The 22,689-nt window shown below is 37.9% G+C and overlaps 2 protein-coding genes across 2 annotated transcripts; one reads left to right on the top strand and one right to left on the bottom strand.

The window, feature by feature from the left end:
• Positions 1-1,168: 1,168 nt before the first annotated feature.
• On the top strand, positions 1,169-17,056 carry LOC143287352 (mitochondrial 2-oxoglutarate/malate carrier protein-like). The gene is made up of 10 exons (XM_076595312.1): positions 1,169-1,267; positions 3,176-3,237; positions 4,944-5,034; positions 6,486-6,569; positions 7,198-7,317; positions 8,469-8,559; positions 9,434-9,524; positions 10,663-10,762; positions 11,489-11,540; positions 13,997-17,056. The coding sequence occupies exons 1-10, from the start codon at positions 1,191-1,193 to the stop codon at positions 14,171-14,173; spliced, it is 945 nt and encodes a 314-aa protein (XP_076451427.1). The 5' UTR covers positions 1,169-1,190; the 3' UTR covers positions 14,174-17,056.
• A 349-nt stretch (positions 17,057-17,405) lies between these two features.
• On the bottom strand, positions 17,406-21,171 carry LOC143287350 (glutaredoxin-1-like). The gene is made up of 2 exons (XM_076595311.1): positions 20,861-21,171; positions 17,406-19,448 (listed from the first exon to the last, which is right to left on the bottom strand). Exons 1-2 carry the CDS (start codon positions 21,083-21,085, stop codon positions 19,335-19,337), a joined length of 339 nt encoding a protein of 112 aa, XP_076451426.1. The 5' UTR covers positions 21,086-21,171; the 3' UTR covers positions 17,406-19,334.
• Positions 21,172-22,689: the final 1,518 nt, after the last annotated feature.

Here is a 22,689-nt window from a genome sequence, read left to right as displayed (position 1 = left end):
TGTTTTGTTTGGTTGTTTGTTTGTTTGTTTGTTTGTTGTTGTTGTTGTTTAGGGGGAGGGGGTGTTGTTTGTTTTTATGTTTGTTTGTTGGTTGGTTTCAAGATGTTTTCTTTGTTTGTTTTGTTTTCTTTGTTTGTGTGTATATGTGTGTGCCAGTGTGTGTGTCTGTGTGTGTGTGTGTGTGTGTGCCAGTGTGTGTTTGCCAGTGTGTGTGTGTGTGTGCCGTGTGTGTGTGTGTGTGTGTGTTTCTGTATGTTTATTTACATGTATTTGCTTATTTCTTTATTTACTTATTTATTATCATCATTGCATTTCGTGATTTCTCTTCCTGCATTTTATCTTATTTCATTATCTATCGGCTTACTTTTTATGTTATTCGTCAGTTTAGATCTATCTAATTATTTATTTATTTATCTATTCATTGATCTATTTATTTATTTATCGATTTATTTATTTATCGATTTATTTATTTATTTGTTATTTATTTATTCATTTATTTATTTATTTATTCATTCATTTATTTATTCATTTATTTATTTATTTATTCATCAATTTAATGATGTATTCGTGTATTTATTCATGCACTTTTCTTTTTGTTTACTTCATCTTGTTTTTGAAATTAAAAGTAACTACGAAAATTTAATAAGATGATAAAAATACCCATTATCATCAATCATTTCCAACTGCTACTGCCGTTGCTTCGAAATAAAAGAACGATAATTATTCCGATGGTTATGACAATGATTACAAATTACAAGCAAAAAACTTATAAGAACAGATGAAGCAATTAAGAACAAATATCGCAAGGTTTTTCGGTTGCTAAGAATAAGATAAACCTTCCCATTAAAAATTATCATCATTTTAAATAAGATAAAATAAAAGCCCTCTGGATGCATACTGAAGTCCAAACAGTTCTTTGATGTAAGTTTGTTTGCTTTTGTTTTTTGTTCTGTTGTTGTTGTTGTTTCTTTGTTTTCATGTGTGTGTTTGTTTTTGTTTTGTTTATGTTGTTGTTTTTGTTGTTGTTGTTGTTTTATCATTCTTTGTTTGTCTTTTGTGTTTGTTTTCCCCCAAACGGAATCAATTTAGGAAGCATTTGCCCATCCGTAGTATTAATGTACCCGAGTTGCCAACATGAAAGGGAAATCATCCTGACAAAAGTCTTCGGGTCAAGGATACAGTTTTGCAACATGTCGGCGTCCAAAGACACGAAGCCACCGGCTCAGATCGGCAAAGCCGTCAAGTTCCTCTTCGGAGGGTCGGCTGGGTGAGTGGATATCGGGGATTGGAGATGTGCTTTTCGTGCCGTTGGCTGTTTGATTTGTGTCTTTGCGAATGCGTGGTGACGAGAAAATGTTTGGCATAGTGACACCTGTCACGTGCAGAATGTGTGCAATGGGGTGGGCGTACCAGTTGCCCTTGCAGAGGACAGTCCGTCACGCTCTCTCTAATCTCTCTCTCTCTCTCTCTCTCTCTCTCTCTCTCTCTCTCTCTCTCTCTCTCTCTCACTGTCTCTCTCTGAGGTTATCAGTCAATCTGTGTGTGTGTGTGTGTGTGCATGCCTTTGTTAAAATATGAGCGCACAACGTTTTTTCTGCAATCAAAGTATCTTTCTTTCTTTCTTTTCATCTTTTTATGCTTGTATTAGATGGAGATAACAAAGAAAGACTTGAAGATAAGGCCATGCTTAAAATGTCAATCGTTGAGTAATAAAATATTGAGTTTTCGTAGCACTTCGTGTGTGTTTGTGTGCGGTGTGTGTGTGTGTGTTTGTGTACTTGTAGGTGTGTGTGTGTGTATGTGCGCGCGCGCGCCATTGTATGTATCACTGTATGTGTGTGTTTGTGGGAATATGTGCATGCTTGTGATAGAAAACGAAAGAGGGGGAAAAGATTTATCTCTGTATGTGAGACTGTTTGTGTTTGCCATTTGATTCAGTTGTGTTTAGTGTGTCACTGTAAAAGAGAGAGAGAGTGTGTGTGTGCATCCCATTTCTCTTTGTCTCTTTTTCCCATACCCCAACCCTTCCTGTAACCCTTGTCACCCTGTCTCTCCCTGATAATGATATACATTGTCTCAATGGGTCAATCAAATGTTGTGCACTAGTGATTGTTACTGGTTATGTTTCACCCTGAATAGTGTCAAGTGTGCTTGATCAGAGGAGACTGGAAGACAATGCTTTGGCCTCAATTATTTGTCCTTGAAATTCAAAGATAACAATTAAGACTCTCTCTCTCTCTCTCGCTGATAATAAAGCCATATTTATGTTCAAAATATTATCAGGTTATGCCCCACCCCCTCTCATAAGTTATTTTCTAGTAAATAGTCACTGTCACACACTTAAAATAACCTTGCCTCGGCCAAGAATTGATCTTTATAAAACAAGTCTCACATACTCTGGTGGATATTTACGGAATTCTATTTCATCTACACTTAATATAAACTCCAGTCTCAGTGTCTTCAAAAGAGTATATCATAAACATCTAATGTCAGAGCTAATTTCTACGAATCCTTGAAATTACTGAGACTGATAAACAAATGATGTATTCTCAATATCCTTGTCTATTTGTCTATCTCCTTTCCTCCCTTCCTCTTTTCTTCCCTCCTCCCTCTCTTCCTCTCTCTCACTCTCTTTCTCTCTCTCTCTCTCAAAAGTTTTCCTCTCTTTCCTTCCTCGTATCTCTTCCTCTCTTACCTTCTTCTTCCCTCTCTCTTTCACGCAAAAGCAATGTTATTTTGTGGGGAACTGTGTATTTTCTATGCCATTTATTGTTCTTGTTGTTGTTACCATGCAAAGTGGGTTTTTTTTTTTTCCTTCTTTTTTCAGTCTTGTATTTCCTAGATTAGTTTATATGTTTTGTTTACGGGGGTAGGATGAAAACAGGCCGATAAGTGCCTATTCCTTTTCCCTCAATAAAAAAAGTTTTGATTTCGATTTCGATTTCTCTCTCTTTTATTCATAATAGATAGAATATAATTATCATCAAGATTGGAGTTACTCTTCACTTTGTTGCTATTTCTGCTAACAGTGTATGAATAAAGTCATTAAACCTGTCAGATGTGCAGTAATTACAGTGAAATGTATCACAATATACAGAAAGAACAGGGGGGGAAATGATTGTTTTTCTGTAGTTTAATAACTGTAGTGAAAATAATGCTCTCCATTGTTTTACAGTATGGCTGCTACAGTCTTTGTCCAGCCCCTGGATCTGGTCAAAAACAGAATGCAGATGAGTGGTGGGTATTTTTATTTAGAATACAGTAATTCAGTAGATTATTAATATTATTAACTAAGGCTCAAATTGCATTTATGCCTTACGCACTCTTTTAAGAAAAGATTAGACAAACACTTTAAGCTTTAGTCTCTTCACCCTTTCACTTCCAGAACTATTTGTGATTTTTGCAAAATAATAACCAACCTCTGAAAAAGAATGAAGTAAGCATATATATATATATATATATATATATATATATATGCAAATGAGTGGCTGGACAGTTGATAATGCATTTACCCCTATACCGCTGATATGTAATCCGTGGTCAGAAGTAACAGGCTTAAATAAGACAACAAAACAAAACAAGAAAAGAATTTGCTAGAATTTTCCACAGGATTCTCAAAATATGAATTTGTTGTGTCATTGTCTGGTTCAATCCACTCATCATCATGGATGGAGTGCGTTGTCAGCATGCAGGCAGCAAATCCCATTTTTACCCAGTGATAAGAAAGAAATTGCTTTTGTAATTCATAATGTAATGGTAGGCACTGAGGCAGTCAGTCAGGTGTTGGACTTCTGATCCTGTGTTCACCAGTGATCAGGGCTCAGGGCTCCATCACAGCATGATGTGTTGTCCTTGGAAAAGACACTTTACTCAGATTTTCCTCATGTCACCCAGGTTTGAATGAGTACCTGACTTCAGTGTGGGAAAGGTTGAAATAGTGGAAGAAGAGGCCTGGATACACTTGTTATGACTTTTTTTTTCTTTTTTCTTTTTTTTTACCTTTTTTTTCTCAAGGCTTGACTAAGCGCATTGGGTTACGCTGCTGGTCAGGCATCTGCTTGGCAGATGTGATGTAGCGTATATGGATTTGACTGAATGCAGTGGTGCCTCCTTGAGCTACTGATACTGATACCGATGGCCGTAAAAAGCTATGAAACCTCTAATCTTAATGCCAGTGACTGAGTCATCAATTTGAGAAAAATGAAATAGTGTATGTTCACGAGGATAGTGCTGTTTCAAGAACACCAACAACAAAAATGAACTATACAGTGACATAGTGGAGATAACAGATCTGCCATCCAAGAACACTGTTACAAACTAGCTCAATCAGAGCAATAGGAAATGTGTAGGGCTCTGTTAAAGAAGCAGCAAAAAATTTAAATGCTGCAGGTCAGCACAAAGTTTAGCCCATACAGAGGAAAAACAAGACTCTCTTCACAAGCATCGAAGAACACCCATACAAACTAGCTCAATCAGAGCAATAGGAAATGTGTAGAGCTCTGTTGTTAAAGAAGCAGCAAAAATTTAAAATGCTGCAGTTCAGCACAAAGTTTAGCCCACACAGAAGAAAAATAAGACTCTCCTCACAAGCAAACTATGTACTAAAAACAGTATCACAGTTGTGAACAAAAATAGTCCAACCATGACTTGGGTACAGCTCCAGCCATGGAAATGGACCCTTTCATAAACACCCTCACTTTCCCTACCACTTTCAAACTTTGCCCCTCTTTAACATGAACTTGTCTAAGCTCATGATAAAAATAAAGTGTGAAACAAATGAGAACTGTGTGTTTGTGTGTGTTTGTCATTGTATGTGTGTGTGTGCATGTGTGTGTGACTGTGTGTGTGTGTGTGTGTGTGTGCACATGCATGTGTACTCACATAAAAGAGATAATGTCTGTATCTGTAAAACTAAAAACACCTTTGAACCTGATTGTTTTCAGGGGAAGGGGGGAAAAGCAGACAACACAAAACCAGTCTTCATGCAGTTCGCAGCATTTTGAAAAATGAAGGCGTCAGAGGCATCTATACAGGGTGAGATTATCAACTTCTCTTCTTTGACTCGCATGTGTTTGTGTATTGTGTTTGAATATTTGATTTACCAGATGGCACAGATAAAGTAACTTTCAGACACATGAAGAATGTTCTTCCTTTTGGATCAGACACATTTGTATCTTCTTCCATTTGGAAGAAATTCTTCTGGGTCAGCCAGGGCCATACTACAGATGAATTTTATTCTGTTGAGAGATTTTATGGTTAAATGATACGCAGGTTCCCCACCCCCCACCCTCCACCCCCTTTCTTTTTCCTCTGTTCCCAGAAGATTAACCACTTGCTTGTGTAAGTGGATAGTTGTCCAAAATATAGATCCATGCTTCTTCCTTTCCATTTGCTTCCTTTTTAAAAAATTTTTTAAAGAATCCCGTGTCTGATCTTTTCAGTGAGGGACAAGGGAACCCTTTCTTTAAAAACCGTTTGTCTGAATAAGAATCCTAGAGAAACAGTGAAAAGGGTTAGCTGGGTTTTGTTTTTACCTGTAAAACTGATTTCCTTGGAATGTTACAAATTGGAAAATGGTGTGCCTTTTTAAAAGGCTGTAGAAAATGGTTCATGATTATTTAAACCAACAAATTCAACACCTTGTTGAAGCTTACTTCTGTTATCTTGTGCTGCTTTGTGGTTTTCATATTTCCTGCATCCTTAAGGGATTAAGAATTTACAGATAATTGAAATAAAACTATGAAGTGATTGACAGTTCTGAGGTGTCTAGTTAAGGCAGACTGTGTGTTTAATTCATTTAATGTCTATCCACATTAAGTGATATTAGACAAAAAAACAAAAAAAAAGGGGGGGGGAGGGGTGGAGGGGGGGAAGGAAGGAGGGAAAGGGTAAGGGGGGGAAAATCACAACATTTACAACAATCTGGTTAAAACAATAACTTCAAACTTAAAAAAAATAATTAAAATTATAATTTAAAAAAAGGGGATAAATCGTTTTAACAACCCAGTTGGACTATCCAACAAAGATTTGAAACAGTGCAACATTAGTTGTGACAAGTCCAAGATATATACACAAATCTTGAAAAAAAAAAAAAGTTAAAACAGCAACTCAATTGGACTATTCAACAACGATTTAAAGAAACTGAACAATAAAAGTAATGAGTCCAATATTTCTTGCATCGGAAAAGATACTAGTACAGGTAGACTGTGTGTGTATATGCTTTTGTGTGTGTGCTTGATATGTGTATTGGTATAAGTGTCTTCGTTTGTGTGTATGTTTTTTGTTATCTATTGATGTTGAAATTGTGAAGTCATGGACAGTTCTAAGATGTCTACTTATAGATTATGTGTGTGTGTGGTTTGTGTGTGTGTATGTGTACATTTGTATACATCATTTACATGTGTGTTTGATATGTGTGTGGGTGTGTTTTGTATATATGCTTTTTTTCAGTTTGTGATTAATTTTGTTATGTAAAATATTTTCAGATTGTCAGCTGGTTTGTTGAGGCAGGCTACCTACACAACAACACGTCTTGGAATCTACACCACATTATTTGAAATGCTTTCCAAGTGAGTTTCAGTGAAAATGGGGTGTGCGAACATGTGCCCAGTGTAACATCATATAGAGAAAGTATGTGGTTTGGGGTGTTGGGGTTTAGTGCTTAATCTTACCTTACAGTTAACATGAAAAAGTGATAACCATATTTTTATCTCACTGATCATCCTCAAAAATTATATGATTGGAATGTTTTTAATGACCGATTCATTGGAATGTTTTTAATGACCGATTCATTACCTGTTTCACGTACCTTTGAATGCTATGCATTTATTTTGTTTAGTAGTTTCAGTTGTAACACTTTGTCACGTGCGAGAATGTTGGAAAGGTTTGACAACAGCAGTGTAAATTTCTCTCCTGTTTACAGTTGCTCAGTAAATCTTCTATTCTTGTCTTTAGTTTAGATATCTTTTTTCTCTGTGAAATGCTGCAGAAGCTTGATAGGGTAGTGTAACCTTTTTTTTTTTTCTTTTTTTTTATAATGTGGTTGTTACGTTTCTGTAAACAGACAAAAAAATTTTTTAAAAACAAAAATCAGTTCTGTCAGCTGTGCACAGAGTGCTGTGTTTAAAAGATGCAGGTGGCCAATACTGCATGGAGAATGTGGTGAATGTATCTGTGCTTCTGTGTGTGTTTCTGTAGAGATGGCAAGCCTCCCAACTTTGCCATGAAAGCCTTGATTGGCGTTACTGCTGGAGGTATCGGTGCCTTTGTTGGAACTCCAGCCGAGGTGGCGCTGATCAGAATGACATCCGACGGCAGGTGAGTGACGGTTCTGTCTTCCACCCTCTGTCTTTTTTCTTCTCACCTCTCTCTTTCTCTGTCTCTCTGTCTGTCTGTCTGTCTCTCTCTCTCTCTTTCATTGCTGCTCTCTCTCTTTTATCTCACTACTGTTGTTCTTTCTCCCTCATTGCTAATTTTTCCAGCCCCACCTGCCGCATCTCTCTCATCCTCCATTACCTCTTAATATTTAACATGAAAACCATTGTTGATATATATTATATTACTGTACACTTGCAGTTTATTCCGATGTGATCCTGCATTAAAGATAAAAAAGAAACACAAAAAATGGTTTTGGCATCAGTTTTACATTGAAACTCATATGAGTACAAAATGTGGCAGATGGAGAGTAAAGTGTGCTCTATCATGTAAGCAAATAACAGCTGAAGGTGAGGCTGTGTGCATATTTATTTCTCTATCCTTTATTGTGTGAATGCAGCTGGCTTTTGAACAAGTGTGACCAAATCTTTATTATCAAATAATCTTGGATATAATCTGTCATGTGAAGGTCTCGGGATACAAATTCCAGCTTGCAGATTCACTTGGATTACTGGCATGAAATCATTATGCAGTGTTTTTGCAAATAGGCAGTTACAGAATGTCTGTATCAGTGTCTGTGTTTTTACATGTAGGACCTGTCATGTTATTTTTCCACATACACTTCATAATATTGGTTAGCTTTCGCCTTTGAAAGATTCATGAACATAACGTGTATGTGTGCCTGATCTGATACAGAATACAGAAAGCTTCATCATCTCAATAAGAGAAATAATGATAAACAAAACATGAGAATCACAGCCATTCAACACATTCGAGGAGAGCGTATGATTCTGTGGCTTGCAAATTCGGTTAATTTTTCTTGCTTTGGTTTGTTTGAATGATTTTGCTTCGTTAAATATTCATATCCAGTTCTTTAGATGCAGCCGTTTCCCACAGCAACATGTTTATCCACCCCCCTAAAAAGATTGTCAGATTTTGCTCGTTTGTTTGGTTTCTTCAAAGAAAGCAAGCTGGGAAGGAGAGACAGTATTGCTTAATTCAGTAATTGTTTTAGTATTTGGCGGAATTTGTGGTGTGCTGTGTTCTGCTCAGAAAAGCATGTACTGTACAGTTGCTGTTTTTTGTCTGCGTAGGTTACCTGTGGATCAGCAGAGGGGCTACAAGAGTGTGGTTGACGCCCTTTTCAGAATTGTCAAGGAAGAGGGAGTAGTGACACTATGGCGTGTAAGTTTCGCCCAGCCTTCTCTTTTTCTCACCTGCTTGCTTTCTCTCTCTCTGTCTCTGTCTCTCTCTCTCTCTCTCTGCTGTGCAGTGAATTAACTTTATAGCCAATCTGGAAAATGACCTCATACTTAATAAGAAAAATTAGTTCGTATATACTGTGTTTAAAATGAAGTCATTTCATAGTCTGTAAATGAGCTGCTGGATTACCCATCTCCTCTTCCCCCATCCCTCTTCCCCCATCCATCTTCCCCTTCCCCAATGTGTATGTATGCCTATGGCCGAAACACATTAAACCATCTGAATCTGAATCTGAATCTCTCTCTCTCTCTCTCTCTCTCCCCTCTCTCTCTCTCTCTTTTCCTTGCTCTCTCTCTGTCTTTCTCTTTGTCCCTCTGTCTCCCTCTCTCTCTCTCTCTCTCTCTCTCTCTCTCTGTCTTTCTCTATCTTTGTCCCACTGTCTCTCTCTCTGTCTGTCTGTCTGTCTGTTTCCCTCTCTCTCTCTCTCTCATTCTCTCTCCCCCTCTTTCCCATTCATGATTCTGTCTTTCTCCTCTATCTCTTTCCATTTACAAACTGTTGTTCAATGCATTGTGTTTTTCACTGAGATGACAGTTCTTGACTTTTGTAAATTTGTCATGTATGGGAAATCTGTGACGACTGGAGTTGCTTATGTAAAGTTGATATGTATTGGAATGCTGTAATGACTGGAGTTGATTATGTAAAGTTGATATGTAGGAACGCTGTGTTCTTCACTGTGATGACTCGTGTTGACTTATATAACTTAAGCTGAAATGTATGGGAACCCTTATATAACTTAAGCTGAAATGTATGGGAACCCTGTGTTTATCATTGTGACAACCGGTGTTGGTTGCAGGGCTGTATCCCCACAGTGGGAAGAGCCATGGTGGTGAATGCTGCACAGCTGGCCTCCTACTCACAAGCCAAGCAGATTTTGCTCAGTACAGGTGAGTTACAGCTTTTTTTCTTTTTCTTTTTTTTCTTTTTTTTTTTAAATGCTGCACAGCTGGCATCCTACTTACAAACCAAGCAGATTTTGTGCAGCACAAGTAAATTACAGCTTTTTTCTGCTTTTTTATCTTTTTTTTTTAAGCCAAATGAGCTGACATTGTTGATCTGTGTGTTCTGCGTGTGTATGTGAGTACAGCACAGTGTTAATCTGTTACCAAAATAGGTTAGGAAGAAAAAAGTGTGTGTGTGTATGCGTGTGCACAGATGCCTGTCTGTTTGTGCTAGGAATTATGTCTTTGTAAAGTAGTTATAAAGGGAAATGGATAATGAGATAAGGGCATCAGACACTTTGCGTTTGTGTGTGTGATTGTACTTGATTTAACACCTCTCCACTAACAGTTTCATTGGACAAAAGGGTAGGAGAAGAACAGAAAGAGAGAGTATGTTTGTGTGTGTTCTTTGAGAGAGAAAGAAAGGGAGAGAAAATTGTCGATTCACAAAAATGAAAAATGTTTGATTAACGAAAATTGGGAGGAGGAGGGAAGCAGATTGAGAAGAGGGTGAGGAGGACACAAGCTATACACATGCATCTTACTCTTTTCTGCCGTTCTGGATTTTGTAACTACTTCAAATTTCATTCTGTTTAGACTTGTATTTTGTATGCTTTTACTGCGTATGCGTTGAACAGAGCACCAACCCTCTCAACAGCAGTCAGCACACATACTCTCTTCTGCCATTCTGGATTTTGTAACTGTTTCACATTTCATTCTTTTGAAACTTTTATTATTGAGTATGTTTTCATTACCTATGTTGACTGGAGCAGGAACCCTCTCCCACAGCAGTCAGCATACCTACTTTCTTCTGCCATTTCAGAATTTTTTTGATATTTTATATTTTATTTTTTTGATACTTGTGTATGTTTGTATTGTGTATGCTTTGACAGGAGCAGGAATCCTCTCCCACAGCAGTCAGCATACCTACTTTCTTCTGCCATTTCAGAATTTTTTGGATATTTTATATTTTATTTTTTTGTTACTTGTATTGTGTATGTTTGTATTGTGTATGCTTTGACTGGAGCATGAATCCTCTCCCACAGCAGTCAGCTTACATGTGTGTGCTGTATGTTCCATACAGGTCATTTCCGTGATGGGCTGTTCCTGCATTTTGTGGCCAGTATGATCAGTGGCCTCATCACCACAGCTGCCTCCATGCCTGTGGACATCGCCAAGACCAGGTAAGAATTGTCTCGGGAGTCCTAAACAATAATGGTACTAATGATAGCTATGGTCGATATGTAAAACAAATACAACTGCACACAGGAAAAAATACAAAAAATTGGGTGGCGCTCTCAGTGTAGTGATGCGTTCTCTCAGGGGAGAGTAGCCCAAATTTCACACAGAGAAATCTGTTGTGACAAAACAGAGAAACACAGTAAAAATGTGTAATTTTGCTATTATTTTTTTGAATTCTCGATATTAAAAAACATACCTCAGTACATCACAGTACCTTCACAGTTTTCACAGTACCTTCTGAATGGAGAGAGTTGCCACTCTTTACTATTTGTTAATCATTTCATCTCCGTGCTTAATTGTTCATTTCCAGTTGAAAAACCACCGAGGCAACCATGTGTTTGTTCTGTATTGTCCATGTGTTCTGTGTGGCTTGTTCTGGATTAAAGAGGCTATGCCAGTCTTGAATAAAAGCTTATTTGTGTTTGCACATTTCTTCTGTCTTTGCTGCTGTGTGCACATCAGATGATCAGTATAAGGACAGGCCCAGCGCTTCCTTTTTTGAGGAAGTGTCTGGGTTTGTTCCATTGTACCTTTTATTTACCTGTGTGCTAGCTGAATCGGTAGCATAAGAAGCACTGACTTGAAGTTGTGTACCTTGTGAATGGAGAGAGTTACCACTCTTTACTGTTTGTTAATTAAAAAACATATTCTGGGTTGTTGTTTTTCAGAATCCAGAACATGAAAATGATTGATGGCAAGCCGGAATACAAAGGAGCTCTGGTAAGAACAGACCAGAAACAGTTTAGAGCCTTACTTCTCAGTGCCTTTCTTCTCCCGATACCCTGATCTTTTTCCTTCTCCAAACCTCTCTCTTTTCCTTCTTTTGCCATTCCTCTTTTTTTAATCTGTATACTTTATATGGTGGTGGCCCACTGAAGACTATGATGGTTGGTTTCTCAACTCTCATCAGCTCTGGTGAGTTCAGGTGTGAATTATGAGTCTGAAATATATGGAAATATATATACATAACAGTGTATTATTCATTAAATGGCTGCAATGTGAAGTGTGCATGATGACCGCTTTGTGGTTAAATTTCAAGCATTTTCCTTTCATTTAGGGTTAGGAATTGAATCCAGGAAAGAGCAAGTTCATCCATCCTCCTGGGGAAGAGATACTCATACCTGCTAGTGCTAGAGCCTTCTTTCTGCAGAATGCAAGAATATGCATGTTGTAAAGACACTGCATGCAGTCTGGGCTTGTTACGACATTAGCCTTGGTTGGCAGCTTGACTAGGAGATTTAAGCATACTCCTAGTCTTCAAGAGACATGTCTGCTGGAAAGACCTGAAATATGGTGATACAGGGACCATGAATGTCAAAGAATTCAACAGCCATGTCCTATTCATTAGTAAATATTCCCACTGCCTTGCAGGTAATCTTCAGTAGAAGAAAAGACTGTTTATTTTATTGTAATGTTTTGTATTATTACTGTTTGTCACAACAGATTTCTCATCTCCATTATACTTTTGTCGCAGTACTGACAGACTATCATACTTTGTCACAGTACTGACAAACTATCATACTTTGCCACAGTACTGACAGTTTATCATACCACGGTACTGACAGACCATCTTACTTTGTCACAGTACTGACTATCGTACTTTGTCAAAGTACTATCATAGTTTGCCACAGTACTGACTATTATACTTTGCCACAGTACTGACAGACGAGGATATTTTGCCACAGTACTGACAAACTACCATACTTTGTCACAGTACTGACAGACTATCATACTATGTCACAGTACTTTTATGGTTTGCCACAGTACTGACAGACTGTCAATCTTTGCCACAATACTATCATACTTTGCCACATTGCTGACAGACTATCATACTTTGCCATAGTATTGACAGACTATCATACTTTGCCACAGTACTGTTATGGTTTGCCACAGTCCTGACAGCCTATCATACTTTGCCATCATACTTTGCCACAGTCATGACAGACTATCATACTTTGCCATCATACTTTGCTACAGTACTGACTATCATACTTTGCCACAGTTCTGACAGACTGTCATACTTTGCCATCATACTTTGCCACAGTACTGACTATCGTACTTTGCCACAGTACTATCATACATTGCCACAGTACTATCATGCATTGCCACAGTACTATCATACTTTGCCACAGTACTGACTATCATACATTGTCACAGTACTATCATACATTGTCACAGTACTATCATGCATTGCCACAGTACTATCATGCATTGCCACAGTACTATCATGCTTTGTCACAGTACCATCATGCTTTGTCACAGTACTATCATACATTGCCACAGTACTATCATACATTGCCACAGTACCATCATTCATTGGCATAGTACTATCATACATTGTCACAGTACCATCATACATTGCCACAGTGCTATCATACATTGCCACAGTACCATCATACATTGCCACAGTACTATCATACATTGTCACAGTACCATCATGCTTTGTCACAGTGCTATTGTACATTGCCACAGTACTATCATACATTGCCACAGTACCGTCATGCTTTGCCACAGTACTATCATACATTGCCACAGTGCTATCGTACTTTGCCACAGTACTATCATGCTTTGTCACAGTACTATCATACATTGCCACAGTACTATCATGCTTTGTCACAGTACTATCATACATTGTCACAGTACTATCATACATTGCCACAGTACTATCATACATTGTCACAGTACCATCATACATTGTCACAGTACCATCATACATTGCCACAGTGCTATCATACATTGCCACAGTACCATCATGCTTTGTCACAGTACTATCATACATTGCCACAGTGCTATCGTACTTTGTCACAGTACTATCATACTTTGTCACAGTACTATCATACATTGTCATAGTACTATCATACATTGTCATAGTACTATCATGCTTTGTCATAGTACTATCATACATTGTCACAGTACTATCATACATTGTCATAGTACTATCATGCTTTGTCACAGTACTATCATACATTGTCACAGTACTATCATGCTTTGTCACAGTACTATCATACATTGTCACAGTACTATCATACATTGTCATAGTACTATCATACATTGTCATAGTACTATCATGCTTTGTCATAGTACTATCATACATTGCCACAGTACCATCATGCTTTGTCACAGTACTCATTCCAGGACTGACCCCACCCCCACCCCCCCATTTTTTTTGTGTACAGGACGTTCTGGGCAAGGTGATTCGCAACGAAGGGTTCTTCTCCCTGTGGAAGGGGTTCACGCCGTACTACGCCCGCCTGGGCCCACACACCGTCCTCACTTTCATCTTCCTGGAGCAGATGAACAAGGCCTACAGCAAGTACATCCTCAAGGATGCCTCAGCCTCAGGGGGCTTATAATTGCACAGGATCAGTAGTTCGGTTTTGTGTGTACACCAAGAGTTTCCTGCCAGTTAGGGTCGTTTCCTGCCTTTAGTGGTCCTGCTTCCTCCTCCTCCTCCCCCTCCTGGACTTTGCTTGTGGGTTGTGTAGATGTTGCTGGAGGAACAAGCAGAGTTATCCAGCCATTCCCTTATATTTTGCTGAACCTTATTCTCTCTCTCTCAGGATTTGTGAACCAATCATGTAGATCTCCAGTGAGAAACGACCAAGGTTGTAGTGCTTGTTTGTTATTTGACAGATGTCTAGAGTTTTATAGAGTGTCGTTTTGAGAAGGACATGACATTTATCACCATCTGCCGTATGATCAGTTATCAAGTGATTGTTGTTACACAGATTTTGGAAGTTGTCACTGATGTAAACTGTCTCGCACAGCTGCTTTTATATTCCTTCCAGTATGTATTTATATCCCTACATATGATCTCTCAATCATGTCACAGGATTTCTATTTTCCTCAGAATTCAACAACACCAGTATTTGTTTCATGTAATAATGATTTACCTTTTTTACCCAGTTTAGAGGGGAAGTCAGTATGTAAAAGATTAACATGTAATGATTGGGAGACGGAGGGGCGCGGGGGTCACTTGAAGAAATGTCTTTTGAAATAATGTTGGACATCCCAATCCTCTGCCATGGTCAGGCTTGCTGAAGAAGGTAAAACTTAGGTTGCTTCCTGGTGTTTGTTCAGAAATGCGCACAGTGTGTTCTTTCAAAGTGGAAATGTTCACAAATAATGTCTTCTCTCAGGGAGCTGCAAGATCATCAGGTTGTATTCAAAAGGAAAATATGATGCTGAAAGAAGGCTGTCTACGAAATTTATTCTTCCATCTTCCTCCTGCTGTTTTCGGTTCTTTTTTTTCTTTTTTTTTCTTTTTTTTTTTCTTTTCTTTTTCTTTTTTTTTTTTTTTTTTTTTTTTTTCTTTTTTTGCAAAACGAAGTGCAGGTTCTTTCCACCCTCTGCCTTTTAGTAATATATGTTTTGTTTCAACTCGGATGCCTCTCTTATTTTACTTGTTTAACAACAACAACAAAAAAAAGAAAACCTCTTAGAGTGTTAAACTTGTTTGTTGTTGTTTTCTTTCCACATCACAGTGGGGGGTTTTTTGTTGTTGTTGTTTTTGTTTTTCAGTTCAGTTAAATTTAGTCATTCCAGTTTCCTAAATTTATCTAAGTCTGTCAGTTACATAATTGAACAGATTAGGATTCCCATTCCAGATTTATAATTTATAGAGCATTGCTTAATGTAATGTTTAGGCATTTAATTTGATACAAAAGATAAAGTGAAAACTGTTTTGGTCTTCTTTTTTTTCTTCTTTTTTTTTTTTAATTGTCATCCAGAACTGGGTTTGTTGTTTTTATTTGTGTTTGGTTGAATTTATTTCTTTTTGTGTAAAGTGTGTCTTTACCACTTTATATATGAGTTGGGTTTTTTATCATTTTAATTTTTGAATATATTTGTATTGTTTCTGCTTTTTGTTTGATGTATACACAACTGTATTTAATTGACCACCTGTTGTGCTCTGTCTCTCTGTCTCTGTCTGTGTGTCTCTCTTTCTATGTGTCAAAGAAAATGAATGTATTACAAATCTATCACTTTTATTGTTCACATGCCAATTTGTTCACATGTAAATGTGTTCTGGTGATAGACAGGGTGTTAAAAAAAGAATAAATGTTCATTTTGTTACACACCAAGTTGTTTTTTTGTCTGTATTTGTTTTATATATATATATATCCACACTTTTACTGGCATTTTCTATAGTTTGAATAGTATTACAACTTGTGTTCTGTGTGTGCGCATTTTGCCTGAGCACACATGAATCCTTTTATGAAAACACTGTATGTATTACCATTATGTGGGAGAGGCTAAATTCAGCTGGTGTATATTGTAATTAGTGGTATTTTTTCATGTATCTTGTCAATCTTCTTTTATTTAAGTACTTTGGCAATTGTTCTTTCTTTCCCCTTTTTTTTTTTTTTTTTTTTTTTTTTTTTATGCTGTTGTGGGCATTTGACAGACAGCTGATATCTTGTCAGCAAGTACTTTTCAGTCAAAATCAGTAATGATTTTTTATGAAGCTGACTGTGTATGATGAGAGGAGACCCTGTACATTACTTTGTTGGTGAAGTACAAGTGACTTGTGTATCAAAGCTTAAGATTTAAGTGCAGCATGTACTGTGTACATTTGTGCCATTTGTAATATCGAACTTTGGGATTCTTAATTGGGTTGTATGAAATAATCAGGGATATTGTAATTGATTCGATCATTATATGTACCATTTGGGAATTGTAGAACACTGATCATTTTTTTGTATCATTTTAATTCTTCTGTGATAGAAGACTGGCACATTTTCCCCCATTTCCTTTTATAGATGTTTTGGAGCATATTTAAGATGAATTGATTGCTATGGTGGTGTGAGAGAAATTTTGACTGATCTGGCAACAATATTTGTCATGTTTACAAATGTTGCATTTCAATGAGATTTTATTCAAGATTGTTTTCTGGACTATGGTGGAACATATACCATCATGTTTGCTTTGAGATTTTTCTGCCCATATCTTACTGAAGGAGGTTGTATATATATATAGCTGGTAGGAAGAAAAGGGAAGAGTCATCTGACAAACAGAAACGTAAACAATTTTACCTGACTCTTTATTTCTGCTTCCTCAGCCTCTGCCTGTGTGATCCATTGAAGCAAAGCAGGTTGTATTTCACTGATAAGTTGTATAGGTTTAATCGATGCCTGTGCATTTCGAAGGGACACTCAGATTCCGTGGTATTTTTAGATGACTGTTTGCTGTGTTTAAAAACAAATGATAGGAATAATAAACAATTTACAACAATTTTCTCTTTGTGGTCTGTGAACATGTTTTGTTTTTGTTGGTGGTGGTGTTTTTTGTTTTGTTTTTTGTTTATTTATTTCTGTCATCCACCCACCTCTTTTCAATGCCTTATACATGCATTCATTCAGAACATTCAGTCAAACATTACATTAGATCGCTCACACCTTGGCTTTCTGACACATGCTTGATAAACACATACAGGTATGTGTGTACACATGAGGAAAGGAAATGTATTTCTGCAGAAAATAGATTGTAAACATTTACCCTGGACACACAAACACACACACACACACACACACACATAAACATACACATACACTCTCACAAGAAAATTATACAAAGAGAATGGAGACGAGAGGGGAAAAAAAGCAGTAAGAAAAGAAATCTCAACACAATGATTTTATAAACAAAATTTAATGTCTGTTTTTGTTTTTCAACCCAACATCTGTTTCTCTTCTCCCATGCTTCCATGTACAATTTTCAAGGACAACTTTATCAAATGTAAATTATAATAAAGAGAACTGAAAGACTATTTCTTTGCGCATGGAATATTCTATACACCAAGAAACCCTATACGTTCTCAGCACAAAATCAGTATTGCTGATTGTATCGCTACACAGTGTACATCATTTGGAGAGGAAAGAAAAAAAACCAGAATTTTTTTTTTTTAATAAAAAAAATTACTAGGGAATAAGTTCCCTTGAAGAAAAGAAAGATCTCCTGCAAAGTCTCTTATGGTGACTATTTCCCGCTATCATCCCCCAGTTTCAGTTTCAGTAGCTCAAGGAGGCGTCACTGCGTTCGGACAAATCCATAAACGCTACACCACATCTGCCAAGCAGATGCCTGACCAGCAGCGTAACCCAACGCGCTTAGTCAGGCCTTGAGGGAAGAAAAAAAAGGTGAATAAATAATAGATAAGCTTACACAAATAAATAAATAATAATGTAAAAAAAAAATTTTTTAAAGGTGAATAAATAATAGATAAGCTTACATAAATAAATAAATAAATAATAATTATATATATAAAAAAAAAAAAATTTAAAGAAAAAAAGCAAGCATTAACCAAGGTGTGAAAAGGAGGGTGTGGGGGGGGGGGGGGGGGGGCATTGGGGGGGGAATTATATGAAAGGAAAAGCCATCATCTGGAAGTAAAGCAAAGTCTTATGAATGGGGAGGAAAAAGCAAGAGTGGCAAAACAACAGTTAAAGGTTGTCTTGCCCCTCATTTGCCAATAGTTAATGCAATACCTATTGATTGATGTATTTAATTTTGTTGGAGAAGATGGTGTGAGCATAAATGGGTACATTTCCACCAGATAAGAGCAACAAAGAAAAAAGTGGTATTTGATTATTGTTTTAAGTCTAAAAAATCTTTTTAACAAGAAGCAAAACTTGGAGGTGGGCGAGACTAGCAGGCAGAAACTTAGGACCTAAAAGTAAATCAAATAATGTGAAGTCACATCATATGTACACATACCAAAGATAGATTTACATATAATGATATATACACATCACATCATTCCAAACAATAATCTCTCTCTCTCTCTCTCTCTCTCTCTCTCTCTCTCTCTCTCCTGCAGTTATTGATATGCAAAGGACTATAGAAGAGAAAGATTAAAGTGATGAACACACACACACACACACACACCTGTACTTGCATGTGCGCACACATTCATGTGTTAACAAATACTTGAATATGCACACACACACAAATGTGTGTCTTAACAGGACAGAACAGAACACTTAAACAGAGTAATTAGTTTATATCTCATAAACATTCTCAAGAAAAAGATGCTTTTATTGTACATTTCCACAATATATTGTGGCAAATACTTCTCTAGGATAACTGTAATAAAAGAAACTGAAGAAAAAGAAAAGACACATTTGCTTACTGTGAAAATGTAACATTGTTTAGAAGAAAACCTTGTATTGTTTAAATCTGGTATTGTCCTCTTCAATCTTCCCCTCTCAAAGTATTTACTGTACATCATTGGTCATGGTTGTCTTTTTATGTATCCGGTATTTTTGATTTAGTATCTAATGTACTAGCATAATAAAAAAAAGACAGATTTTCTATCAAAATAAATTCTCATAATGATGACATTTGATAAAAGCCAAATCACATTCTCTCAAATTAGACTTTAAAACATTGAATGGCAAACATATTGCATTTCTTCAGCTCTCTGATATTGCAGCTGCAGCTCATTAGTATTACTGAGTGAAGTCATTCTAACTGAATCATGTAACAGGTGTAAGGGTCTTGATCACAAATTGTGTGTTACGATAAAGCACCAGCCTCTTGTAACACCGTTTTGAGCGTGCCGTTGTTGTGCATGCGCATGATCTCTTCATGACCGCCGATGTAACGCTTGTCCACAAACAGCTGTGGTACCTGCAGACACACAGAGAGAATAATAAGTTTATTTGTATTTGTATTTTGTATTTGTATTTCTTTTTATCACAACAGATTTCTCTGTGTTAAATTCGGGCTGCTCTCCCCAGGGAGAGCGCGTCGCTATACTACAGCGCCACCCTTCTTTTTTTCTTTTTGTTTTTCCTGCGTGCAGTTTTATTTGTTTTTCCTATCGAAGTGGATTTTTCTACAGAATTTTGCCAGGAACAACCTTTTTGTTGCCGTGGGTTCTTTTACGTGCACTAAGTGCATGCTGCACACGGGACCTCGGTTTATCGTCTGATCCGAATGACTAGCTTCCAGACCGTCACTCAAGGTCCAGTGGAGGGGGAGAAAATATCGGTGGCTGAGCCGTGATTCGAACCAGTGCGCTCAGATTCTCTCTCGCTTCCTAGGCGGACACGTTACCTCTAGGCCATCACTCCAAAATCATCAAATGATTTTGCTCTGAGCACCTTACAGGCACAATAGTTCCAATCTATAAAAAAAAAAAAAAACATGTACAGTCCATTAAAATGTGCAGGTTGATCCAACGAAAAAACAAACATGACAAACGACAAGACACCACACCAAAGGCAACAACAACAAAAATAATCCAATTCACACAGCACCCCTCATGCAAAAACATGCTCAAAGAGAAAAGAAGATTGACAAGTTCTATAACAGCATTCCATTCTTGTCAGCTCAGCCCCTTTTTCTCTCGTTTGGTTTGGAAGTATATTGTTACTTTTTCAGTTGTGTTTGTAGCATACTGTAATGTCTAGCGTCTGTGTGCACAGCCACCTTCCACCCACTGTTCACACTGGGATTTTTTTTAATGTTTGCAGTGATTTGCTGATATCATGTGATGATAATTTTGTTGCTCCTCCTCATTTTACTTCTTCTCTTCCCATTCTCCTCCTTATTTTTCTTCATATTTTTCTCCTATGTATACTTTTTAAAAGTTCTAAAACCTTTACAAAATCCTGAAGCATATTTTAAACCAAAATATCACACACACACACACACACACACACACACACACACACACACACAGGGCATTTTTCCTTCACAGTGGGTTTTTCTCTTTTTTGTTGTTTTGTTTTGTTTTGTTTTGTTTTGTTTTGTTTTGTTCTTGTTCTTTATTTCTTTCTGTCTGTCTGTCTTTCTTTCTTCATCCAATATCGCTTTAAGAGTAAAGATCTCAAACTACAGAATGAACATACATTCACACACATGCGTGTCTAATATCACTCAGTGTGGAAAACCGTTGAATTGAAGACTATTGGTTTCTACTTGCATGCGTTTAAAGACTGTATAGAATATATAAACGACGGCTTGATATATAAAAAAGAAAAAAGAAGATATAAATATATACATTCTAAGAATATATTCAATAAACGTGAACTCACAGCACGGTTGTCCGTCAGACACAGAATCTGAAAGTAGTTTTCAATTTGATTCACATCTTGGCGTTTTTCGATCTCCACATACTCGTAGATAGCAGGGCTCATTTGGAATTCCGCCAGAACGCTTTTCACCTCTTTACATTCTGGGACATAACTTTTAGAGAACAGCATTACTTTTCTTTGGGCTAGCTTCTTATCAACAAAAGGTTTTGCACCGGCTCCTGCCATGGCCGAAATGAGTTAATGATAGATTTCTTTTGAACTTCGGTAACACTCAAGTGTACCGGAGGTTTGTTTACACTGACGACGCGGTAGTGATTCCTTCCTCTCGCGGAAAAGAATACAACGAGTGATTTACCTTTGTTCAACTCTCTCTCTCTCTCTCTCTCTCTCTCTCTCTCTCTCAGTGTGTGTGTGTGTGTGTGTGTGTGTGTGTGTGTTCACTTGATTTGTTCTATATAATCATAAAAAGTTTCTAATAAATAATGGCAGCTGCTATGAAACAGGGATAAGAGTGATTATTATTGAAACAAAATGTCAAACAACCACAGAAAAAAAGAAAGAAAAAAATCAAAAATAAAATTGATGAATAAGATCTCACAGGCTGGATTTTCAGATTGAGGCGGCATGCAGACGTGCATCTCAACATCAGGGGCACCGGCTGCAGTGCATGCCAGTGTTCCAGCCGGGACAGGCAACCGACATCAGCACTGGCAAAAACTACTGACGATCGATGCACAGCACGGTTCTGTGCTTATGTCCAGTCATTGATCAGTGGCAGGAAACTATAAGATCGATCAAAGTACCACGAGTCGGTGATACGCCCGGATAGTCCGTGACTCGCAGAGTATCAGTGTAGTCCGTCGGCAGTTCCAGGGCTACGTAGGGAATGTGTGAAAGAGCATCGGGTGTGAGTTCTGCCGTGGTGCACTGACTGATAGGTTCCTCTCTCTCTCTCTCTCTCTCTCTCTCTCTCTCTCTCTCTCTCTCTGTCTGTCTGTCTGTCTGTCTGTCTCTCTGTCTCAGTGCCTAGTTAAAAATCGTTCGTTGTTTTCATTTCGCTTGTGCATTCAAATTTAGCACAGCAATTAAAAAAAAAAGAAAAAAAAAGATAGACAGATACATAGATAATGCACGCTAAAATGGTCCGGCTGTTCCGGCCCAGGAAAAACACGCACACAAACACACAGACACACGCACACACACTTGTGTGTATGTGCCGGTGTGCGTGCGTGCGCGCGTGTGTGTGTGTGTGTCAGCCGTGTGTGTATGTGTGACGTAGTGTGTGTGTTTGACGTAGTGCCGTGTGTGTGTGCCGGTGTGTGTGTGTGTGTGTGTGTGTCAGTGTGTGTGTGTCAGTGTGTTTGTGTGTGTCAGTGTGTGTGTGACGTCAGTAGTGTGTGTGTTTGACGTAGTGTGTGTGTGTGTGTGCCGATGTGTGTGTGTGTAGTGTGTGTGTGTAGTACGTGTGTGTCACAGTGCCAGTGTGTGCGTGTGCGTGCGCTCGTGCGTGTGTGTGTGCCGGTGTGTGTGTGTGTGTAGTGTGTGTGTGTGTGTGTGTGTGTGTGTGTGCAGTGTTTGTGTAGTACGTGTTAAGTTGTGCCAGTGTGTGCGTGTGCTTGCGCGCGTGCGTGTGCGTGTGTGTGTGTGTGCGTGTGCGTGCACAACTTGAGCGCGCTCGTGTATGTGTGTATGTGCATGTGTGTGTGTGCGTACATGTGTGTGTGTATGTGTGTGTGTTTGTCAGTGTGTGTATATGTGTGACTGATTCACAATGTGTGTGTGTGTGTGTGTGTCACGGTGTGTGTGTGCGCGCGCGCGGGTGTGTGTGT

This window comes from Babylonia areolata, chromosome 11 (assembly GCF_041734735.1).
Source record: "Babylonia areolata isolate BAREFJ2019XMU chromosome 11, ASM4173473v1, whole genome shotgun sequence".
Taxonomy (NCBI): domain Eukaryota; kingdom Metazoa; phylum Mollusca; class Gastropoda; order Neogastropoda; family Buccinidae; genus Babylonia; species Babylonia areolata.
Note: the sequence above shows the minus strand (reverse complement) of the source record. Positions and strands in the feature narration are given on the sequence as shown.

Excerpts from the sequence above, each read along its gene's own strand:
- LOC143287352 (XM_076595312.1), top strand. The coding sequence starts at position 1,191 with ATGTCGGCGTCCAAAGACACGAAGCCACCGGCTCAGATCGGCAAAGCC. Across the intron at positions 5,035-6,485 it reads GTCAGAGGCATCTATACAGG|ATTGTCAGCTGGTTTGTTGA; the intron begins GTGAGATTATCA and ends AAATATTTTCAG. Across the intron at positions 10,763-11,488 it reads GTGGACATCGCCAAGACCAG|AATCCAGAACATGAAAATGA; the intron begins GTAAGAATTGTC and ends GTTGTTTTTCAG.
- LOC143287350 (XM_076595311.1), bottom strand. The coding sequence starts at position 21,085 with ATGGCAGGAGCCGGTGCAAAACCTTTTGTTGATAAGAAGCTAGCCCAA. Across the intron at positions 19,449-20,860 it reads GTCTGACGGACAACCGTGCT|GTACCACAGCTGTTTGTGGA; the intron begins GTGAGTTCACGT and ends GTGTGTCTGCAG.